This window comes from Melanostigma gelatinosum, assembly GCF_949748355.1.
Source record: "Melanostigma gelatinosum genome assembly, chromosome: 14".
Taxonomy (NCBI): domain Eukaryota; kingdom Metazoa; phylum Chordata; class Actinopteri; order Perciformes; family Zoarcidae; genus Melanostigma; species Melanostigma gelatinosum.
Window position 1 is genome coordinate 4286229 of NC_136647.1, and position 24638 is coordinate 4310866.

General features: G+C 42.7%; 1 protein-coding gene across 1 annotated transcript in view; it reads right to left on the minus strand.

The window, feature by feature from the left end:
• Positions 1 to 24638, minus strand: part of sgcd (sarcoglycan, delta (dystrophin-associated glycoprotein)) — a 100642-nt gene that overhangs the window by 32662 nt on the left and 43342 nt on the right. Inside the window, exons 3-5 of the mRNA XM_079283877.1 lie at positions 19646 to 19747; positions 14242 to 14329; positions 13223 to 13342 (exon numbers count right to left, since the gene is read on the minus strand). Of these exons, the coding sequence (XP_079140003.1) occupies positions 13223 to 13342; positions 14242 to 14329; positions 19646 to 19747 (310 nt within the window). The remainder of the gene's footprint in view (positions 1 to 13222; positions 13343 to 14241; positions 14330 to 19645; positions 19748 to 24638) is intronic.

Below are 24638 nucleotides of genomic sequence, written 5' to 3' on the forward strand. Positions count from 1 at the left end.
ATTTCGGTGAAATGGTGAATTATGTTGAGCTGTAACAATAAGTATGTTCAACACCACACACTGGGGCTGCAACAGAGAACAGCATCACATCACAGCGTGAAGACATCCTGATCTCGCTTTGTTTCGTCACTAATTACACAAACATGTGGTTCTTTGTTATATTTTTAAAGCAACTTCGACTGGAATTATTTGTTGGTCTTTCAGTTTGTTTTCGACCTTCAATGTTGCAAGCATACATTTAAAACAATTCTTTAGTTCCAGCTTGTGTGGCTTTTCTCCGTTTTTATATGACTGCCAAAAAAAGCACAGTATAGACTCTCACCTGCAGTTAGTAGAACATGATGACGTACGCACGCGTGCACGCGCAGACTGCCGATGGATGCACAGCTGAGTGCAATGCCTTTTCAATCTATGCAAGTGCATTAACCACCAAAGATTGACTTTGCAGACCCACGTGCTCGTAGTGAGTGTACAGAATACATCAGCAAGTGGCCCAATGTTCAGCAGCCAGATATATGATACACAACCAACGAGAAACTACAAGCATCAACAATGTACAAAAAGTCAAGCAACTTTTAGCTTCGGCGAGTTACACATTCTTATTATACTCAGATACTTATTTTCATTCCATTAATGCTGTCTTTCTTTTTTCATCAGACATTTTGTGGAACAGCGGGAGAATAAGAGCAATTGTAGCAATTTATGTACCTGAAACCCCCCCCCCCCGCTGTTTGCAGCCCTTCATTTAATTCCATGACTGCTATTAGCTGCCAGCCAGATAAGAGAGTAACATGTCACCTCATCCTCTCTACTAAAGAACCTCCTGCAAGTCGCTGCTGAAATTTTGCTCCAGGTGGCCCGATGCTGGGAAATTGGTGCCATCCGTCCGGCTGTGGCGCATCTCCACTCATTTACCAACAAAATTACATAAATCTGAAACCGAAGGAAGACACAAGAGCCACTGAAAGTATGCAGCTTCAGGTCATGTTGCTCATACAGCAGTTCCCTCACTTAACTCTCTGCATACTTGTTCATTTTAGTTTGTGTATATATATATATATAGCTAATTTTACCCATGGTGCTTTATAATCTGTACAATATACGCAACCCTCTCTCCTTAATTTTCCTTTCCTTTCCTCATCTCTTTCCCTATCTCCTACCTTCCACCTTCTCAAAAAGCTCTCCTGAATGTCTAATTTTCCGTCCCTCTCCATTTGTTTCTACCTCAGTGGGATCCCTCCTTTTCTTTCCTTTCTGTCTGTCTTCGTAGTTCTTTCTTCTTAATAACTCCGGTGATTAAACGCAGGCAGGACGAGAAAGAGGAGGAGGATGAAGGTGCGTGTTGGGCTTGGACCTGATGAGGGTCAGGGGCTGAACGGGGCCACATGCTTTGTTCTCACAACAGGACAGTGAGATTGCAAATGACTCATGAGATATATTTCGCTCTCCTCCATCTCATTACGGCAGGTCAAAGAGAGCTGGAGGAGGATCTGGGCAGAACAGAGCAAAAAGAGCCACCGGACACATTTAACAAGTAGGGGGGGGGGGACCTGCAGCGCTAACGGACGATTAAAATCCTCCTTTCTCAAATGACATGTGCTCAAATGTGCCGTCGTTCTAAATGAGGAGAGTGTTTTTAAAAATGTGAGATGCAATATATTGACTGACTGTTTTGAGGCCGATTCTGACGACCTTTTAAAAACAGATTTTTCTTTCGTTGGGGTTCATTTACTTTGATGGTTGAGCATGTGTGTGATTTGAACTGGTATATTCACTGAGAAGAGGCCGTAACTCCAGCAACACACATCATGTATTGCAGGACCTTGTTGTAAGACCAACACATCAGGCCTGTGGCCTTCATCAGGGTAATCAGTGCAATTCTTTGACCCTGGTCTCGTTTGAAATCATCTAGCCATGATAATAAGGCTTTTTAGCACGGCCGTTAATGAAGCCCTGTGCCTTGACTTTTCAGGAAAGGAATTACCCTTTATTGTTGCCCAATGACTGCCTCTGCCTGTTTTGTCTCACATCCCTGACAGATCCAGGAAGTGCTGCCTTTTTATTAACTATTTCTTTATGATATGGCCTCATGTAGAAGTCCTTTTGAGGCGTTTCTGTTTAAAAGCTGTTGCTTTTGTCATGATTGTGTTGCTCCTGGGGTTTGGTTTCACCGTTGAATCTCTGCATCTAGTGTAAAGGACGAATCCAGGACTCCAATGCTCAACTCCTCCACGGAATTCTTAATTTTCCGATGTTAAAGTCATGCTTCTAAATTTGTCTGTCAGGTGTTTATTTTCCTTTTTAATGCTCATTAATGAATACATTCATTCATCAATGAATAAAGAACAGTATAGTGTATCTTGATCCTGCTTATTGAACGCTGTGAAAATAAAAACTACACAAATGGACATAACGGTTTTCAGCACTTGCCCTGTGTCCAGGCTGAATTTGCCATCATTTGCTTATTGTTAAATCCTCACTGTGTATTCTTCCAATTCAATCAGTGCCTGTTGAAAATGATCATGGGTGAGCCATATGGCAGACACAAATGAGGGCAGCGCTCGGGCAAATGACAAGCAGTAGTTACACAACAACAACAAAAAATGATCCATCTTGACAATTAGAACACGATGTGTAGGTGGGACGACTCGTGTTTGTCTTGTTCGTGTTTGCGTTCCTGTGTGCGCATTAATCAGCATCTCCGCAGCTGTTCAGGTCAAAGAGAGACAAGCGGAGGTGGAGGGAGGGAATGCGAGGGCCTCAATCAGAGCTTCTCAACCTCGGGGTCGGGAAACAATCTGTAGTCACTTGATATGATTTGATCTTCCGACCATTTGCAACCATCTGTTTCACGTAAAAACTGGAATCATCGACTCGTGGTTATAGGCCTCCGTAAACCAGTGAAGTTGGAGTTTATCTCCAGACATTGACTAGATATTTGTGTAAAATTGTCATAATTAGCACATCAATTCCGAGTTAAGACCAAAAACATGTTTTTTAAGGTCATATTTAACACCAAATTTGAACCAGTTCATGTCAGTCCAGTTTCTTTTTTGCTTGCATTATTCAACACCGAAATATCTCATGATGTAAGGCAATACTATGCCGTTCAACAACATCATACAACTAGAGTCTTACACTTGTACAATACAGGCGACTCAAGACGAAACACATCATAGTGTACCTGTTATTTTCCCACCTCCCCCTTTCTTCCTCTTTAGCACATGCACAGGCCATAGATGATAGTGAAAGTCACCTTAAAATAAACTCAGCCATCAGTGTTGGAAGAATGGCATCATGGCTGTCGGTTATGCTTCCATGCTAGATGTTATGACTGCATTAGCACTAACTGCACTCTCTTTCTCTCACACACAGATGGCCTATTACGTGTTGGGAGGGAGTATGAAGACAGAGAGGTCATTACACTCCTCAACAGCTATAGGACGCCGACTGCCTGTCACTGACATACAAGTGCTTTTGGAAAACAAACAATGCCAGCCGGGATCTCAGCAAACAACTTCGCCAGGGCTCTCGAACGCGCCTCGTTTGTTCGAGCCGGTGCCAGCTGAGGGCACCCGGAGCAGAGGGGAGGAGAGAGCGTCTTCCCTCCCGTCACGCTTACAATCTAATCTGGCTTCATGACCGCTGGCGCCTGGATTAATGTCGGCCATGAAACAAGGCTGCGGGAGATGCCCTCGAACCCTGAAGCCAGCCAGGTGTGAGGGACACAAACACACACGTACAGAACCTGCGAGTAAACGTACATGAAGGAGAGCTTTTTTCCTTGAAGGTTTCTAAAGTCAAGTGCGCGGCCTCCCGGTTAAGCTACCATGCTCCGGCAAGGATGCAGTCGTAGCACATCTACGGTAATCAAGGGATGTGCTTTCAACGCGCAAACATACATCTCCAAAACTCACATGGATTTTACAAGTGTCTCCTCAGTTCGCCACTCATTGTAATGGTCTGCTTGAAAGCCAATGCAGTAGTGATGAACAGTTGTAACACACAGACACACACAGATCAGTAGTTGCTGCAGTGACTGGGGTTTAATGGATTCTTCATCATCTCCTTAACGTGGTCAGCTGACAGGAATCCAATGGGCGCACGCACACAAGCACATTTCCCATTCACACCAGATAAAACCATGAAATGTAGGCTGCCTCTGTCTCGCCGAGAATAAATCCTCCGCCGCGACGTCCCCCTACGCAGTAACTCTGAGGTGTCTTTTATGGTCTTATTACGGCTTAACGGTGTCCACTCTGAGGCAAGGAGGGCTGGAAATAAAAGTCTGAGACTGAAGCCTTCAGGCTGGATATATGGCTGAGCCTGGGAGAGGTGTTGATGGAACATAAAGATGAAGATCACCCAGGTAGTTTCATGTGAGGGTAGATATTTTTCTCAAGTGCAGAATTGGTAGTTGAGGTTTACCACAGATATGTTTCTGTTTGTGTTGTGCTAAAACTCAAACAGGCCTCCAAATAGTTAAGACACCTTGTTCTCAGTCACTGCTCAGTCTTTCTGAAATATCACAAGAAACCTTTCGTAGCATTCCGTTTCTGCTTATTGATGTCAGGTCTTCCTGTTTTTGAATGTATTATTTCATGTATCGACAAAGAGTTTGACGTACGAGCGTTAGCTGATTCGGTAGCATTGTGTCTGTGAGCGGAGAAATCAAAGCCACTGCATTCATACAACCTGATAATCAGACTGAAATGAGATTTACTTTCACTTCATTCTGACATCGTGTTTCGGAGGCAGCCGTCAGTGAGAACACAAGACAATGTGAATCACTGGTCATATCGGAGAGCTGGGCAGCGACTCAGAGGTCGAGAACCAGGCCGTCATTTTCATAACCTGACCCGCCTGATGGTTTGTAACACAGAACCTTCTAAGAAGCCTTCATTGGAAACTTTTTCAGAAAGAAATAATTGGCAGGTGATTGGATGAACCATCTGTCAATGAACTCGAGCCGAAGCTAGTCGGGAGAAGAGCAAAAGCCTTCAGTATCGTTCTTTGAACTTCTTCCAATGAAGAAATACCCTCCATTTCTAAATACAATTGATGCTATTGCAGCATCTACGCTAACCTCATAGGATCCGCCATTGTTGTTGTAAATGAACAGTCGCCTCTCTGTGTCATCTCACGCACACACAAACCTAACGTATATAGAAGCATCTATATACGCACCTAAATGTGTATTCTGGATGTTTTCTTTCCGCCAGTCTGAAAGGAGACATGGTTCAGAAGCAAAACGGACCAAATTCTCAAAATTGAGTGCTTTAAAAAAAAAGTTTTTCGCCTGTGGGGTTTCAACATCAAACGCACCCTTTGGCTATGATGGTGAACTTGCCGTCAGTGTTTTCTCTTTTGCTGCCACGCCGCCACGGTACTGATGATGAAGCTAATCTGTCCCTGTCATCCCATGTTAAACACACACTTTGAGTTTGTAACCTTTGATGAAATAAACAATTCATATCTTCTGCAGCATTAACAACGCGATCTATAAAACATCCTCTGGAGGCTCATGTCTTCTGTTTTAAATAGAAACAAAGCCAGCTGGTTTTAAATGGCAGTCAAAGTTCAGCCACAAATATTAAAAAGGAGGCTTTGCGATCAGATGAATCCAGCAGAGTTCAACCAGGGGCTCTCTGCACTTTGGACGTCGTTTATAAAATCATCCCACTTAAACATGTATCATTTGCCTCAACTGTAACAACGCATTACCCTCTCTCTTTCTGAGTTTAACATTCAATGTTTGTGCTCTCTTTTCCAGTTTGGCGTGTTGCGTTATACAAAGAGGCTGTTAAAGAGTTACGAGTTTGGCATCGTCTCGTCCATCTGCCATCTGAAACTCTGATCGTGCTTTCAGCAGATCATCCTCAGCACGGTCTCTGGAGGACCAGAGTGGGAGATGCAGATTTTTGCCTCAGTCCCACATGTCACGGCATGTTAGCTGAACTGCTGATGTGATTTTGTCAAGGATGTCCTGGACTTTGGAGGGGGGGGGGGGGGGGGGGGTTCAGTCTTTGAAGGACTGTCTGTGGAAACACAAGTTGGAATATTAAAGGTTTGGTTTTCGTTCGTATGATATTTATTTGGTTGAGCCACTACTCAAAATCCAGCATGTTGAACTCCAAAACCACTGTGTCTTAAATATAATACTGTTTATTTGACTCATGACGTGCTTTAGCGTGGGTGTACCTATACGATCTCTACGCTAATTTCAAGTAGATGAGAAATAAAATGGTATTTATGTAATGTATTTTCTATCAATGTAATCCATCTTCAACTTAATATATTTTCCCTTCCACTACACCTCCATCAGCTGCTTAGTGAAGACTTGTAGTGGATTGTGTGTTTTGGCTGCCTCTGGGGGGGGGGGTTACACGTCTAGCTGCCTTGCTCATTGTGCATTCCTCGAACTAAGAAAGCTTTAGAAATAAAGCCTGTTGAACTTCACAAAGCATTTGAAACATCGTTGATGAGTTAAAAGCATGAAGCTTTGATGTTCTTCCTCTCATGGTAGTTTTCTAGAATGATTTTGATCCCCTGATGTGTAACATCAAGAAGCTAAATATGTTTTGGGGTTGTGATCGTGGCCAAATCTGAACATGAATTCATCATTGATCATGATTTTCACCAAAGAGCTGTCTGACTCTCATCTTAGACTCCCAGACAAGATGAAGTCACTGCAGCACAACGCTACGCATTTGTTTTCTTTCGTTCACAAAGCTTTTCTACAATCATCCAGCCAGCCCTTGATTTGGTGGCAAAGAACATGAAAGAGGCCGGGGATCATAATGTAGAGTGGTAATTACTCGGTGAGTGCATCAAAGCAGAGCGGCTGCTGATAAGACGTCTCGTACGGAGGAACACAAAAACAACCATCAGCAGGTAATGTCATTATGCTGTGGGGCTCTTATACCTCTTATAAGTCTTCATTGTGATAAAGGCAATGCAGGGTGTTGTGTGTTTTGCTCTTGCATGTGGGAACGAAAGAAAGAAAAACTGAAATGCGAGCGTGAAAACATTCCGAATACACATTGTACATTTGACATTTACACGCACAAAAGCATGCCAGCGTATGCTTTTGATTCGCGACCACATTTACCTTCAACTTTGACAACCCCGGATTAATTCCAAACTCAGGCCAATTAGTTTCTCACCTAAAGGTTTGTAATTACACTCGATGCTTCAGCTTGTCAGACGGCTGCAAAAATCCCTGTCGGGGCGAGTCAACCGTGTCCCCGAATTACATTCATGTACAAGTCATTTACTCTGGCTAATACGTTTTAGAGGAAACATTAAGGTCATATTGAACGTTTCTGCCCTATTTGCATATGCAGGTCTATAGAACTACAGAATTATGTTTGGGCAACTCGGAGCCCTTGGGTCGGAAATGTCGTTTCATGGGTTATGAAAACGCGAATGCTGCTCTGAGCACAGACAAGCACAGACAAGCTCTGGTCTAACGTGTACGAGTCATGAGAAAATAGGATTGAATGAGTTTAGAGCCCCCCCCGAACCACCCAGGCTCCTCGGGGGAGGCGTTGACATCGTCGCATGTCACGAGTGTCATTCGTCGTGCGACTCGTTTGTCACTCGCTCGTCCCGTGAGTCGTTAGTCAGTCAAGTTAACGCTCCTTTCCCAAACCTAACTCAGTGGTTTTGTTGTCTCAACATAAACTTGCAGTGAAGACAAATGTAACCTGCGTGTATTGAAACGGCATCACTGACTGAAGCTAGTGTGTGATGTAGAGCGTCACAGTTTAAAGCGTAGGAGTACGACCGAGCTGTGGTGCTTGACGCATTGGTGTGAGAATGTGTTGGTTCGTTTTAGTTTTGACTTTTCAAATTCATTTTATTTTAGTTTTAGTTAGTGTCCGCAATTTTCTGTTTAGTTTGAGTTTTTTGAATAACCCTGGATCCCACACAGACCAGTAAGCAACCGCATTAGTCCTTCCTCCCGCTGGGTCTCTCCGAAGCACGGGTGTTAACACGACTCTGATCCTGAGCACCAAGGTGACTCCTGTGTTCCTCCCTCTGGGCTCTCCGCCTGTGAACATTTAAACACCTCTGGCCTTGTCCGGTCTTCGCTATAAGCTGTATTCTGTATTTATCCGTTGCTCTGCTCTGCAGTTTCCCCCTGAGCTCTGAGGGGAAAACAGCATGGAGGCATCGCATGGGTGAGCAGTGCTTATTTTTGGAACTGGAGTTTGGTTCGAGGCTGGTCTGAGCTGGTGCAGCTAACATGAAATATGTAGAGGAGATATCAGCTGACCCAGTGACTTACAAACATATGCTGCTCTACCAGCTGCTGCCCTTCAGCTTTTTATTGAACTTATTTATTTTATATATTTTTGAATTGCTGGTTCAAGAGAAATCGGTTCAAAAAGCAATTACTCACTGATTTACTGCAGTCTACATTCACGTATCATGTTGACCTTTTCAATACATTTCATTAAACATTACATTAAAAGAGATGTGGTATTGTATTGTCCATCAGAATTACATGCTTTGCAGTACAGATAATGCTTTAAACACTCATGACAACATGATGTTAGGAGTTACAATTTCTAAAAAATATGATTAAACGATTACATTTGTAACTGAACTACAACATTTTTCTATTATTTGCGATATAAAAAGATGCGTTGTATGGCCGGTGGCTAGTCACAAACTTGGGATACAAATTGGACTTTTGACCTCGGTATGTCTGAAGGTCTGCCATGGCGCTGTTCTCTCATGACTAACATTTGACGTTATTGAAAGATCAACTCATGGAACCATTTTTGGAAAGGAGTTCTTGCTTTCCGGCCTTTAAGAATCAGAGTTTTTTAGCGAATACCGCACCTATGAGCAATGTTATTTAAGAAAAAAGACTGTGTTACATCCTCACATGTAACAGACTGATTGACTGCTGCCAAAGTGGGGATAAAACAAACCATAAAAACAGTACTTTAACTTTGATTTGACCCAGCCAATCATATGAATCCACCTGTTTGTGTTCTCATTTACTGTCTGTCTGCTGGGAGCCCGTCAGCGTGTCTGACTGGACTGTAAATAGCCGAAGAAGCCGTAATGAAGCCAATGATAGCAGTATCATGGAATTCCAATGACCTCAGTCGGGCCAGTTAAAGTTATATGCAGGGTTATAATTATGGATGTCATTGGTGTGGAAGGACGGACCTGGTAACGACACGAGGCAGCTTTATCAGCCTCGATAGTCCCTTCATACATCAAAGGGACGAGAGAACAGCTAGCAGCTCGTCCCTAGGTCTTATCTGCCCACTTACAGCTGCTAGTTTACTCATGTGTGAGAGACAGACAGGATCACATGCACAGACTACTGCAGATGTATACACGTAGCATGCATTTAAACATGCATCTTAATCAAATGTTACAACAGATCTTGTGTGACAGTAAAAGCAATGTGCCATGTCCATGTACCAATGCAACAAAACACAATCATTTTGAGATCTAATGTCTGTAGAATCCAACATTGAAACGTGTGGAATTTACATCGGACACTAAATGCTTGGTAGGATTCTTCACTTATTTGCCATATCCTTTGATGAAACATTGATCATTTTCACTGTATTTTACTTTTGCCCATACTTGTCTGTCAGAATAATTCTTGTTCGGACAAATGTGAGAAGTTTAATGTTAAAAAAAAGAAAAAAAAGTATTGTTTTGGAAGCGGCACTGAGACTCCGGTAGAGACAATTCTCATCAAGTTCAGACACAAAGACGCATTATAATGCAATAATCAGAGACATGTATGCGTCACATGAGTAACCTGTTGGGAACTCAAAGGGACGTCTCTTTCTGCTGAGGCAGCGGTTGCCAATGTGCTTGATTAGCCGCGCAGCCTTGAGCGGCCTCATCAAACGGCCGTGGAGATAAATGGAGTAATTGGCAAATCATTGGCACACTCTGCCCCCCCCCTCTGTGTTTCTGCTCCGGCTCTCTCCCTCCACCTGTTCTCAACGGCTTTTTACCATTACAACAACTGACTGAAGTGCTGTGAAGGACCGAATTCAACAGTCATGCTTTGGTTTATCCCTTATTCTTCTTGTTCTGTCCCTGCCCGATTTGTACGATTGGTTCTTGGATTATATTAATTAAAAGAAGAAAGCCAAATCTGCAGTCAGTTTAAAATGCAGTGGAGTTCACTGGCTAAAAAAAGAAAAGAAGAAAAGACGTGAAGGGAAACTGTAACAACAACTGCTACATTTTGTGATGCAAGAGGGAAACCTAGATTGTAACCGTTTGAAGCTTCGGGCCGCTGACCAAGTTGGGACTGAGAAGTTATTGAACGAGCCAATCAGCCAATCAGAGGTAGAGCAGGGCACTAATGGCTGCGGATTCCAACTACCTTAAAAATGGCTGTGAAAGAGGTAACTTGGCATGTTGGTGAGAGGGCACTTCAATTATTTCTTATTACGTTTTTTGTGGCAAGGTCGAAGAACAGTTAGTTGTGATAAGGAAGTGAGATAGAAAAAACAACAACATGCGAGTCTTCTGCTTCTTAAGTGTGCTCAACCTTACTGAAGCCCAGGAAATCTTCTAAAAACACTTTTTTCGTGCTCTTCCAGTTTCAAGTTGGCAATCAAAGAGGCGCCTGCGTGATCGTCACACAACAGCGATCACAGCAGTGGGTTCGGTAAACATAAGCTTCTTGTGTTTATTGATGTCAGGATGCTGTGGATGTTCAAGTTTGACACTTAAAAAGACAGCGACGGGTGAATAGTCCAACAGATTTGACTTTCAAATAAATACTGCGTCAAAAACAACTCCCTTCTGTTAAAAAAACCCCCAAAAAACGACCTGTCCTTACTCGTCCCTACCCGGCCTCCATCTCCGCCATCTGTGTCTCCCTCTGTTAAGAGGAGCACTTTGCTGAGGTGGGTGACAGCAATGAACTCTGACTCAGTGAGGCTAGAAAGGATGTAAATGAATGTAGATGAGGATGAAGAGTAATTGCTCACACAGAGGGCTCTCAGAGGTGTGTGTGTGAGAGAGAGAGGGGGGGAGAGAGAGAGAAAGTCAGCGGGAGAGAGAGATAGTGCACCCATGGGAGCTCTTAAGTGGAACTGTGCAGCCCAGTCAAGAGGGAGACACTTCAAATATCTGTTGATCTATTAATGAGATTGAATGGATGGAATGATGACCGAGTGGGCGGATGGATGAGTGACGGTGAATGATGGCAGATGGAAGCATAATGGTGAATTATGTTCGAGAGGAAACGGGAAAGAGGAAAGAGCTTTTTTTAAGTTGGAGGGACGAAAGGAAGAAATTAAAGAAACCAAGAGCGGGGATGAAGGGAAAGGATGTAAAAAACGGAAAAGATGATGAATCAAAGACATCACAGCTAAATATATGTGTGTGTGTGTGTGTGTGTGTGTGTGTGTGTGTGTGTGTGTGTGTGTGTGTGTGTGTGTGTGTGTGTGTGTGTCAATTGGCTGGGGCTCGACACCCAGCAGGCTCTCTAATTTTTATATCTTAATTATGCTCACTGCGTGATTCAAGTTATCTCCCAATCACCACTGAATGAGTGAGTGTACAAAATATAGGAAATAAGAGGCGATTCAATCTGTCCTGGCGCAGCACGGCCGTCTGCTTTGTATTATTAATACAGAGTTTTAAATCTGTAAAAACAGTCTTTATTGGTAAGTGGTATGTTTGGAAGCCCATCTGTTTGCATTAAGTGGAGAAATATATGTCAGGTTCATATTTTCAGTGTCACTTTCTGGGATCGCTTCCTGCAAACACATTTATTTACACTCGTACGACCGGCCGGATTCCAGCAAATATTCACATGGTAAATGAATTCAGCTACTATAAATATCACGACGTGCCCCCGTCTCTCCCTCGAGTTTCCCTGCGCTTCGTCTCGTGTCTTCCATGTCCCATCAAAATGAATTTGAGCAACGACACCATCCTTTCATTGATGGCTGCTACCTAAAACATTCTGTAATCATGACTCCATAATATTCTGATGTAAGTTTCAAACATTTCCAAAGCATAGTGTTAACCTCACCTGACATTCATTATGGGTGAACCACGAAGCGAGATACGTGGTAGGATGTGCTGCTGTTACATTACAAATACACAGCGTACATATTGGGAGTATATCTTCACTCACAGATGTACACTGCCAACATTACTTTCTTGTCATATTTGCAGCAACAGTGTTGCTTTTTGTTGTAATAATTCTTCATATTTTATTTGGGAGGAAGTATGTGGAAAGCAATTTGCTCAACATCTGAAAGTATACAAAGATACCAGATATGCCGGATTGGTTTTCGGGGAAACCAACAACCCACGCTTCTTCCACAACTTATCCTACACACCTGGCTGCATAATCACTGAAAATATTCTTTGTGCTGAAGAAGTAATGGTCGTGTATTTGTATCCAACAAGCCACACACACACACACACACACACACACACACACACACACACACACACACACACACACACACACAGATACAAGTAGGATGCTCAAAATGTGCTGCAAAAGACTGTAAAAGGACATAATGCATTCACGTTATCTTCCTAAATGAATTCGGCACTAATTTGTTCACCGCTTGTTATGGCTACCAATGACAAAACAACGTGGCATCCGTTTTGGTTCATGAACCGGTCTTGTCACATGGACCACAGGGAACTTCCTGCAGGGCAGACTATTTCGCATCAGACTTCATTTCTCATCGATAGGATGATCTTCTCTGTTGCGGCTTTCATCGTATGCGGATGCTTTGCTTGTGATTGACGTCATGTTTTCACAGTGAACTCATTTTGCCTTCAATATTCAGCCTCTCTCACAGGAAATCAGCTGTCGCAGCTTCGTGTCATTTGTTGGCACATATGAGCTAATTTGTCGAATGGCTACATGTCAGCTTCTCCTTCCTGAGGCGTTATGGAAATATGAGCGTTCCACCATCATTCTTCTCACCGAGCTTTCATTTTATAGCTCAAAAAATATATATCGTCAAATATCGCAGCTTGGTCAGTGCCTCTAAGCTTCAAGCTATGACGCTCTACGTAACCCTAAAGAAGTCAATATCAACCCAACCACAACCGAACAAGAACCAAAGTCGCAGCAACAAATACCTTCGGACAAACAAATGCGGTCGGTAATACAAATTCAATAAAAACATAACGTCAGTTCTCGCTTTAAATCCACACTTTCCATACGCGTCAGCCGGCCACTCACCCATCACCCGGAGCCTCTCGGCGCCCACCACCACCTCCTGCTCGTCGGCGGAGAAGAGGAGCTTCCCGGAGGTGGATTTGACTTCAAACATCTTGCCCCGTGCTTTAAATCCATTGGACCCTGAACCGAACAGACAGAAAGAGAGGAGACATCAAAGAGGAGCGACTGGAGCCGGAGCTGATTTCTTACTGAATTAAGTATTCGTACATTTAAGATCTAGCCAGGTGGAAAGACATTTAAGGTGTCCTGCAGGACTTGCTGACTTAAGCAAAACACTACCAACTCCCATCACACTGTTTATGAATTTTGGTGTCTTTCATGAAACTGCTGAATATAAAATATTTTCAAACAAATTCATTGTATCCTATCAGACATTTGTGTGAAATTGTCTTAATTGGCATAGCAATTGCTGGGTTATGGCCAAGAACATGTCTTGTGAGGTCAGTGGATGTTTGCATACCTGCTTTGACTTCATCTCTTGAAACTTTAGACTTCAACAATTAAAGTATGATTGACTGACTGATTGACACGCGCGCAATTGATTCTGTCACACTCCATCTGGGAATAGAATTTCCTCCTCATTCACGAAGACCGCTTATTCATCCAAGAGCAACATCCGACCAGGCTTCGTCCTCCTCCTCTTCAGACCCCAGAGGGGCACATTTCAGCACACTTCCTGTGCATGTTTACACAAAGTGATTTCCATTCACAGAAGACTGCCAACTCTATTAGAGAGTGACAGGCGAAGAATGGGGGGGGATGTAAAGAAGAGTCACAGAGTTACGGTGGTGCGACTGAGGCCTCTGCTGGCACAGTTAAGTGGGTCAGAGGAACTATTTATCTCAATCTCTATCCAGCCACTCCTGACAGAGCCGTGGCTCCGGACCCGAGAGTCTGGACTCGTGCATCTGTTGCAGCTGATGTCGTCGCTGTTGTCAGGTTTTTGAAAAATGAAAACATGTTTTACATCAAAAAGAAAACACGAACAAACGAATACATGAAATCTTGCTGCGTCTTACCTGTTACAAGTTGTGTGAGCAGCTGGTTGTTGCTGTTGACAATATTGACCGATATGTTTCTGGACGACTGCAGGAACAGTGGGCGGCCCTGCGAAAAGAAGATGGAGAAGTGTATCTATTTAGTTTGTGGTGCAATGGTTATTTATTGATTCATGTTTATTTTTAGGGAAAGGTATAAGAAGAAAAAGAAGAAAAAGAAACATCACCTGTTGAAGACAAAAGAGCAGATACTGATTTTTCATCATTTATTTTTATTTTTAAATGGGACACAACCAACTCAATGGGTTCATACTTTTGTTTGTGCAAGAGGGTACTGCTGAAGACCCTCAGCCCCGTTTCCATTCACTCATTTTGAGCATTAGAAAAGCTTTATAGAAACGGCGAAATTCAATAATACTTCCTTATTTGCGATTGCAGAAATATGTGGGATAAACATTTGCTACTCAGACTTTATTGGGCAAAGGTGTTTCTCGATCCAATTTGACGCGTCGACTCTTTTTCAACAAAGAAGGAAACCACCTCACCTTTAACTTTTCTTCATAATTGAGGAAGTATTATGGAATTTTGTCGTTTCCTTTTAGCTTTTTGAATGCGATACTTCAAAAAGAGCATACAAATGTGTGATGGTGTCGACCATGCAGAAGTTAGCATTTAGCTGCGTAGACTTTTAGCCTTGGTTGTCTCTTATGGTTGTATTCCAATTGTTTCATCTTGACTCCAGCCTCCTGCTCAGTTTGAGAACTTCCATTTCCCAGAGTGCCCTGCACCAATCTGTAATGCCGATCACGTCGGACACTTTGCTCTTTCTGTGCCCGACTAATCTTCATGCCTCAGTCAACTTCTTAATTAGAGGTAACGGCCTGGCCATTGTGCTGCGCTCGCAGCCAAGGAGGGGATATGTCTTGTGTGTATAATACTGATAACATTATGGCTCTTGCCAAAGTTATTGAAGTTCTCACAGTAAATACACAAAATGTATGGTAGGCAAGCGAGGAATTATGACAATAACAATGTGTTGTGACCTGAATGTAAAACTAACCAGTTTGATAAATAGAGCATAGTCCACTCGTATTTTAAGGTAGAGCTGTGTGCGACTAAAAATACTTTGCCTTTTAACATCAAGCTGATGCTGCGGCACGGTTATTCTTATTCTGGATAACTTCTAACATCATAACAAAAAAAACGTACTACCATGACCCAAGTACGCTTGTCAAAATCATATGAAGAGGAAACAATCCCTGTGCGGCTTTCAAAAGTACAATGTTTTCTGAAAAGTTAAGGTTACTCTCAATCACAGTTCCGAAATATTCCAAATTGCAGACACATCCCCATCTCTAATCTAATGGTGGTGTCCGACTAGCTCTTTGGTTCTACCTACATTTATTTCAAAAACACTTTGTCTCACACCACCGCAGGAACACACACGGTCCAGACTGTGTAAGTGCTTTTGCTAAAAGCCTCCTGAATGGCATCCAACTAAAACTTCCTTAAAACTACAGCGAGGCAGTTTACTGACAGACTGTGGTTTAGGGCCAGAAATAAAAAAAAGGAATGCGACTGTACAGGGACTGAAGCGTTGCCAAAACACACAAGAACTGACCATGTTCTCAGACAAACTGAAGCTCTGTAAAAAGTCAGTGCAAACAAGTGAGCAGTGATTCCTCAGTACACTTTTGGAGAAACAAACTGTTTTTACTTAAACATCACTGCAACAATGTTTGAAAAAAAACAAACCAGGACTTGTGTCTCAACAGACTTTGTAATAACAGCGGTCTTACAGGTTCATTGCATGTCTCACTGACAAAAGTGATGAGTCCAATCTTGGTCTGCCATCTGTGACAGACTGCATGATATCTATTTCGAGGCAGATTATGAGATAAATGTCTGGCGAACGGTACAATGTTTATATTTCTGCACTAAAATGGGAATAGAGAAATAAATAATGATAAGCTTTGGCCAAAGGGTTGAGCTCAGAATAGATTCATACGCCCCTATGTGGCAATGTTTTGAATACTTTGGCCTATGGACTAGCACCATCTTTTTGGATTCACAATGAAAGTGCTCCCCACATGGCCAGCTTTTGCCTGCAGCGGCCGTACGATCATACGGCGTTCGGTTGAAAGCGGTGCCCCAGTGTGCTGAGGAGTCACCGCTCACTCGTTAGCGCTCATTACCTGCAGCTGTGCTGACATCAATACCAGACAAAAGATGGAGAACGTGAACAACATGTCTAAGCGATCAACAATGCGGCGTTCAGGGAGCAGAAATGGGCAGTTTGACTTGGATCTAAATCAGTCAATCTTTCCATGTGTTCTCCTCAGCTCAGACACAATACTTGGAAAGTTGCTCGATATCTTGCTTGTTTCAGCATGGTCTCCTTTAAATTGAATTCCCATATGGGAGTATGGGAAACAATATGTTTTTTAGGAATTACACATACAGCAGGTATACTGCAACATAAGCACTTAGCTTCATGTTTCTGTCAATTCATAAATCCAGTATTTATTCCCATTTGAGCTCTGTTTTGATCTCAACTAACTCAACTAACACTAACTAAAGTGAAAACATCTGTCTCTTTTTCACAATGTTCACCATCTAGTTTTGTTAATATAGAAATAAGAGCAACGTAAGGGTTTGATCCGTATCATTATATGCTACATTAACTCATCCATGATACTAGTTTGGTCACTTTCTGAATCGTGTAAAAGGTTTTCTATCACATTCAGGTAACAATGTCCACATTCTGAACTGAACAAGAGAAAGATAGAGGGCTAAACGACAAGAGACATGGAGAAAGGACTCAATAGAAAAGAGACAGTGAGTGAGAAAAGACTGCAATCATATTAACAGAGCAATAACTGCAATGCACAGCAGGGGTCTTCCTGGGTTTCATTTTTTTTAAATCTCTCTTCCTATCCTCTCCTGCAGTCACCAATTGCTTTTTGCCATCACCTCCTCCTTGGTATTACTATTCCTCTCACTTCCTCTGCTTAAGCGACAGTACCATCCCTCCATCCCTTGATCTGTCCTCTCCCCTGTTAACGTCTCTCTCATCTCTACAAAACGCTAATTCACAACACCTGTGTGCAGGTTACCGTTGCTGTATGAGCATCAGTTACATCAGGACTGGAGAGTACATCCTCATTGAGAAAATCAATGCACGAGAAATCTGCAGTCATTCACAGCTGCTTCTTGTACTGTTTGGTGAAGTCAGGACTTAATTTCAATGTTAATATTTTACGCAGCCACGATATCACACTGCGAGCATGTTGTGCTTGTTTGAGTTGGTGTTGAACTTGGCCACTTCCTGCACGTTGCTGGCTTCCCATATCTCTCGTTCTAATTCAGTCCTCGTCCATCTGTCACCCTGTTTCTGTGTCCATTACCACCTCTTCTCCTTCCCTCTCATTCCCCATCTTCATCTCCATCTTTACTTGGCTCTCTTTTCCTACCTCGCTGCATTGTGCTCCATCGCTCAACCTCCCTCTCAGCTTGCGTAAGGTCCAAGACAGCGGCGATAAAGCCTGCTGCTCTCCTGCATTATCAAGACATCCGTCCACTACCTGCACACGGCTGTTATTACTGCCAGCTTATAAGAGACACAGGGGGAGAGTGCATATCACTTTATCGGGCCCATCTCTCCATTTCTCTGACATCTCTAGGTCCAGATACTCCTCTTGTAGTTGCAATGAGGACGGCAGGAAGCACATCAGCATGTTAATTTTGTAAACAGAACATACCGGGGGGACCGCAGACAGACTTTGCAGTTGGATCGCTAAACGCTAAAGATTTCCTGCAAGACAACGGATGCTGAAGTTGTGGCTCTGTGCTGCACACTGGAGGCATAGTTGTTGCATGCGCTTCATTCCCCACAAAGACCACCTGGTCTGGAACAGGTGCACTCATGGAGCCATATGGTGCTCGTCATGATGTCGTGTCTTAGCTTATCGTCTTATGACATGAGATTACATGACGTGACAAGGCTTGTTATGACACGGAATGGCTCGTCTTCTCTTATTATGGCGTGAACTGACTCAAAATATCTAGTTATGCATGGAGTTACCACATCAATGGTCTAGTTAAGTCGTGAGAGGACTCGTCATGTCTTGAATCACCTCGTCCTGTCGCCTCTTTTTACGAGACAGCTTAACGCCACACCCCGCCGAACCACGGCAGGTCACATCTTGCCGTGTCTTTCTTGATTCGTCCAGAGGTGGCATGACACAAAAGGTTTGGATTTTGCTATGATGTGACATTTATTGGCATGGGGTGGCCTGACTTTAAATGGCACGTCTTGCTATGGATGTGGCGCACCATGTCTTGTCTTACAAGAACATTTCTTGACTGCTTTTGAAACCATCTTCGGCTAACATACATGAAGCCAGGGTTCATTCCAAAGACCATGCCTTTGCTCCTGATTTACTGCCACTGAACCTCACTGTCTTAACAGTGAGGTTCCAAAGGTTGCTCACTGCAATTAGTTCCACCTGCTCCTGTCACTTTTGGTTCCAACTAAAAAGATGGCGACGGCCAAAATGTTGAATTTCAGACTTAAAAAAACACAGTCCACAAACCGATGGGTGATGTCACTGCGACGACATCCTCTTCTTATTCACAGTCTATGTGGCAGACCAACAAGACAGACTACATATCCCATCTGACCGAAGAGCGTTTTAGGATCCTTTAGAAGTGAATAGAGTACATTTGGGCTACTCAGCTTAGTCTGCTGACACCGTAACCTGACTCCAATATGTAGCAGAAAACGGGTCGATGAATTTCAGCTACCTTTGGGAGAACATCTAGTGTAGAACCTGTCCTTCCACAGTCTCCGTGTTAGGGGATTTTGAAAGCCTCTGCAAACGTAATTTAAGCTTTGTTAGAGCAACATTGAGAGACGCTTAATGAAATCAATACAAGTTGCAAATGCAGGCGGTGTGGGACCGCTTGTAGTTTGATGCTTCCAGTATCAGTCCCAACAGGATCGTCCCCCCACTGTGTTGGATGGAGGCTCCGGGTCTCAAATTCACACTGTCACACTCACAGTCATTAGACACTCATTTCTTCACACCATCGCAACTTCTATCCTCAAACTCTGTGTTGTCATTCATCCAGTATTACTACTTACATTGAGGGAATAAATGCAGTTTTGCATTATTTGGGATATGCGGAATGACACTACTGGAATGATTGCTTAAATGGACTGACTGATGTAGTTTAAACTGTGAGCATAGCATCATGTCTTTCTTCCTTACAGATAGGACATCAGTGTGTTTATTCCCAAAGGTGTGAGCTAAGCATCGTTAGCATGGCTAGCTTAGCCTTTGCACAGGGACCAAACCTGAATTCTTATGTGTGTCTGTCTTAAATAAATATATACACGTGTGTCTTTCTGCGAGTGACTTACTGGTTTGGAGTGGATTTCTTTAGCATAGAGGGGTTGCAGGAACTCAGAGGCCCCTTCCAGTTTCAGACCCTTCTCAGTTATTCTCAGGTTGCCCATGCCGTCCTGTGAGGAACAAAGACACAGTAACAGTTAGTTCATTATCTCTTCTTGTGCTTTTACAGCAAGCATACATCAACTGGTCATGCATTCCACACATACCCTCATCTATCTCCAAACATATTTTGTTAATCTACGGTTCAACCACACTCAATGCAACCATCAGTGTTTCCTGAAGTCAAAGCAGTCACAGAACGGTGAAGGATGAGCAGTCTTGACGTGACAACGATGTAACAAAGATGGAAAGTTATGTTAAGTTTTGATTATTTTTTCTCAATTCGTGTTCTATTTTTACCACGAACATCAAAGAGGAGTCAGTGCAGCACTTGTGGGCAAGCCAGGACTGTTCACACTCTTCTCTGCACGGATTTCCTGCCAACATGGTGCAGAGCCATGCACATGATTCGCTGGCTGGGTCTAACACCTGCCACTTTATTTTTTTCTGACACCTGCATTTTGATTAGAAACACCTGTTATCCTTCTATTTGGCAAGATCGATGTCTGGGGGAAAATTGTAGTTAATATCACACACACCTGATGTTTAGAGATAAGATGTTATTGTGCTACACAATCACAGATTATCAGGTACAAACTCTGAACACTGTACACAGACTCATTCAACTGTCTCCCGTTGATCAGCCGCCCTAATCTCCTTTAATCTTTTTCAGTGCAGAGTCAGTGGTTGATACTTGACTTCAGCATTAGCTTTACAAACTGATCCATTGGCAAACGGGGTGTACACAGTGCATACATAAACAGTGCACAGGCTCATTATACTTCAATATCAAATACAAGAGAATGAGTTGCTTTTTTGAACATTTAATTGTGTTAATTGAAACCAAATAACAATGATAAACAGTTTTACTGAGTTGATACTGAGGATATCTACATGGATGTGATGTGTACATAATGATTCAATATGGAAAACCTCATATCATTCAGTTATAAAGAACTTCATTTACGTGGTAAATTTGGTAAACTTTGTCAAAATTGAACAGTTCACTGAAATATTAACATCCACAAGGTACATTTTTTTTCTCTCCCTGGAAGCCAGGCTCATTAAAACACAGCCAAACATCACATGCGTATGCAAACTGTATTTGGTAAATAAAGTAAAGTAGCTTAAGGTGGCAGCCGGCATATTGTTTCAGGAAACTGGGTAAATAAAATAACGTCGGAGCAACCAAGACCCAGAGGCAAGGAAAACCCATTTGAAAAGCTGGTCCCTGAATGAAATCGTCCAATCAACAGCAACAGAGTAAAGCACTCATGCTTCCCCTTACCTCAACAACTACAGTCAAAGTACATAAAAGTAAGGCATCGTCTTGCTGACTGGCAAGCTCCTGCACTGCAATATTGCAGTGCAGTATACTGAAACAGTTGGAATACTGGAACAGCAACAGACCGAAGGACATTAACCAGCAATGATAAGACGAGATTGGTTCGGGGGCTGCTTTGACTCAAATACAACTAGCAAGGCTGACCCTTCACTTTTCATCCAGTCATTGTATATGTTAAATGAGATCACCCCCTGAAAGACAAGAGTGTGATAGAAGAGTAAGCAAGGGAGAGAACAAAGATGTGTATCTGCCTATGTCATCTTCTCCCGCAAATTCTTTTTTTGTTTTCCTTCTGGCTGTTCATCCCGCAGGTTCTGATGAGCAAATGGAGATCAAGACCCCTTGAAATCCCAAAGTAACTGAGGACTGCTTTCAAGCCTCCTTCATGTAATCCTCCCCCTCCAACTGTGTAAAACATATTAAAATGCTGGCACTGCTGTGGCAACAAGGGGGTGAGTCCTGGACGTGTTGTGATTTTGAATTATCCCCAGGTGGAAATCAGCAGGCCTGTCAGAGGAGGCCGGCAGACGCTATTTAAACTCAATTTCCAGACACTTTGATGACGGAAATCAACTGTAAGAAAGGAGACATATATTTCCCCTACTTGGAGGTTCTCAACAGAATATTCATAAATACAGGTCCTCGCAGACATATACTGTGTATGTCTATTAGAGATAAACACACAGATTCATGTGGACCCTCTTTACTGAAATGTACAGCCTGCACTAAGTGATTCCTCCCAATGGCTGGTTCATATCTTAGTCTGAATAATCGCTGAGGATGCATACCAGCTGAAACATAATGTTCTGCTTCAGTCTGTACCTCTTCCTCTCCATTTCACACATCTCTTTTCTCTGTGGAGATAAGTCCTAAAACACACTTACAAAGAACTGCATTTTAGGAATTCACAAGTAGTTAATTCAATTTGATAAAGACATTTTATAAAGAAATCACTGCAATAGTATTAACAGGGAGACGTTCTGGTGCTTCTTTCACTTATAAACTCAATCTCCTAACAGCTGCAAATGGTGCCATTGTCCATTGGAGAACTGCAAATCAGTGTGAATGCACGACAGCTGTACAAGAAAAAAGAAGGAAACCAGAGAAAAGTATAATGACGGATGTCAGAAAGGGAAATGAATAGCCTTTCAGGATAAAAATGCTCATACAACGTTTAATGAATGTCTGTGGAATAAAAGTATAACCCCCCTCAGCTGCATTGGAGGCGCTGGGAAGCTGTCATCACTGAAACATACTCATATTCTGTAACTGTATAAATGTTGACACGTTGATTTGAAAAGCAGTAGCAATAGTATTGGTACAGTAATAGTACTTATAAAATAACTTAGTGAGCACTTGGGTAAGGTGTGTGAAATGCAAGAATATGTATCACATTCCATTTGATTTGTGTGTGTGTGTGTGTGTGTGTGTGTGTGTAAATTGACATTCATACAGAAACAGAAAGATGATTGAGATACCTCGTTTAACTTTCTCAGCAAAGACAAACTGATTTTTGCTGTTTCAGCACCACGGAGAGAGACACAGAGACAGAAACCATTGCTGTGTCCATAAACCCTGCTCCCTCTTCAAGGAATGCCAGTTAAGGGTACTTCCCTCCATTCCTTCATTTGGAAAACCCTGGAAGGTCAACAAAGCAGACATCACCTCAGTGCGCTACCTTGGTCACTTAAACATCTCGGATACCTGTTGCTGCTACTGTGGACATTTCTACCAACTGAATTCAAATATTGAAATTTGCTGGTTTCATCCCTCGCTGAAATAATATTTGGATTGGCTATCAATAGCATTATCGTTAAACTGCTATGGCTTTACAAACCATTAGTTTGGTTAGTTTTGTAACTCCAGCAGCTGGCATTAATGCAGACAAGTACCGGCAATGCTTTTTGTAATATCGAAGTTACACTGAGCCATAATATTCCCATATTATTAATACCGGTTTGGCTAAATTAAGATAATTTGTAAGTGGCCTTAACGTCAATTTACTGCCCACTGTATAGTAAACTGCTGAGTTGTGTCAAGGACTAGTGAGGTATCTGTGAGAAAAGGAGTGATTCTGGACACAGCCGGGGTTTGACTATGTTCTCACCACGGAGAGAGACACATACATTGCACTATTCCTCCGTGAAATATTTAGAACTGATCTGCTAACGGAATAGAGCATAATGTGTCCATATCTGCTGCTATGAAAAGGTACCGAGAGCTGAACACACAGAGACTTTACAAAGCAAGGCTTTCTCTCTGGGCTGCAGCACAGAAACACGTGAGTTTAGCTGCTGAGGCCACGCTTGCTAAGGGGGAAGAGACTGTCACCATCGAAACATTTCCCATGATGAAATAAATACACTCGTGTACAGTTTTGATGCAAAATGGTAATTCACAAGTGTCCGACATCTCGGTTTGGATCAGCACCAGTGACGGAGCAGAGTGAAGCCCGTTGTTTGTCTCAGTCGCCTTTCAGCCACCACATGCCGTAGTGACAGAAAGAGTGAGATAAAAAAACATTTATTGTTTTTTATGTTATGTGTCTTCGTGATTGGGGATTCTTTTTCAATGACGTGAACGGTGAATGGAAATCCTGCGGCAAAAGCCATCGGGAGAACTCGTCTAAGAATGCAAGATAATAGTAATAATATTCATTGCGTTCAACTTATTCCAGCTGCATCCATCAGTCAAATCGTGGTCTCCATGTCAGTGAAGGACTGCAATTAGACTTGACTCAAAACACTGAACACAGCTGCACTGTTGGCAGATTATTTTCGAGTCAGAACCCTTTCTTTTCATTCTCTGCAGTGAGCAGTGCGCTGCCGCCAGCACAGCGTGGCGAGCAGCCATGAATAATTCAGGGCCGCTCTTAACAGGACAGCGGCCTCTGAACACTCAGGTGTGCCTCCTTGCGTCTCTTCCAGCCTCTCCTCCTTTCCTCTTCTTCGCCTGCTGCCTTTCATCTTCTCATAATCCACTCTATTGTTCGCTGCCTTTGCTGATGATCCTGTTTGTCAGTTTTACATTCCTCTTGTATCACCTTTTTGTTCCATCTCCACGTTTGTCTTCTCTCACTTTTCCCCTCCCTCAATATCCTCCCTAACTTCTATCTCTAGCTTTGCTGCCTCCCGTTTTCTTCACCTCCATCCCTCTTTCCACCCCAGCTGGAAGGCGTTTCTATTCAATATTTAAAAAAATACCATGCTGTCAGAGCATAATGGCAGGTTACAGATAATGTCATGATTCAACTGGCAGCCTCACACTGTCACAAAACCTTGAATAATACTTCTCACTTGCCACTAAGACAAATAAAATGTGCATATTGTGTCGGACGAGCTGCAGGGTCAACGGATATCTGTCCTTCAGTCACAAAAGCTGATGTGTGACAACATCTATACCTAAAAAACTGACAACTAAATGAATGTCACAGCCTAATCAGTAGATTTATGAGCCATTCGTCACACTGCATATCCTGTTCAAAATCCATTCTCTTCACAAATTCTGGCAGGATACATACAATAGATAAGGCAGGAGGCAGCCTGGACAGACTGTAT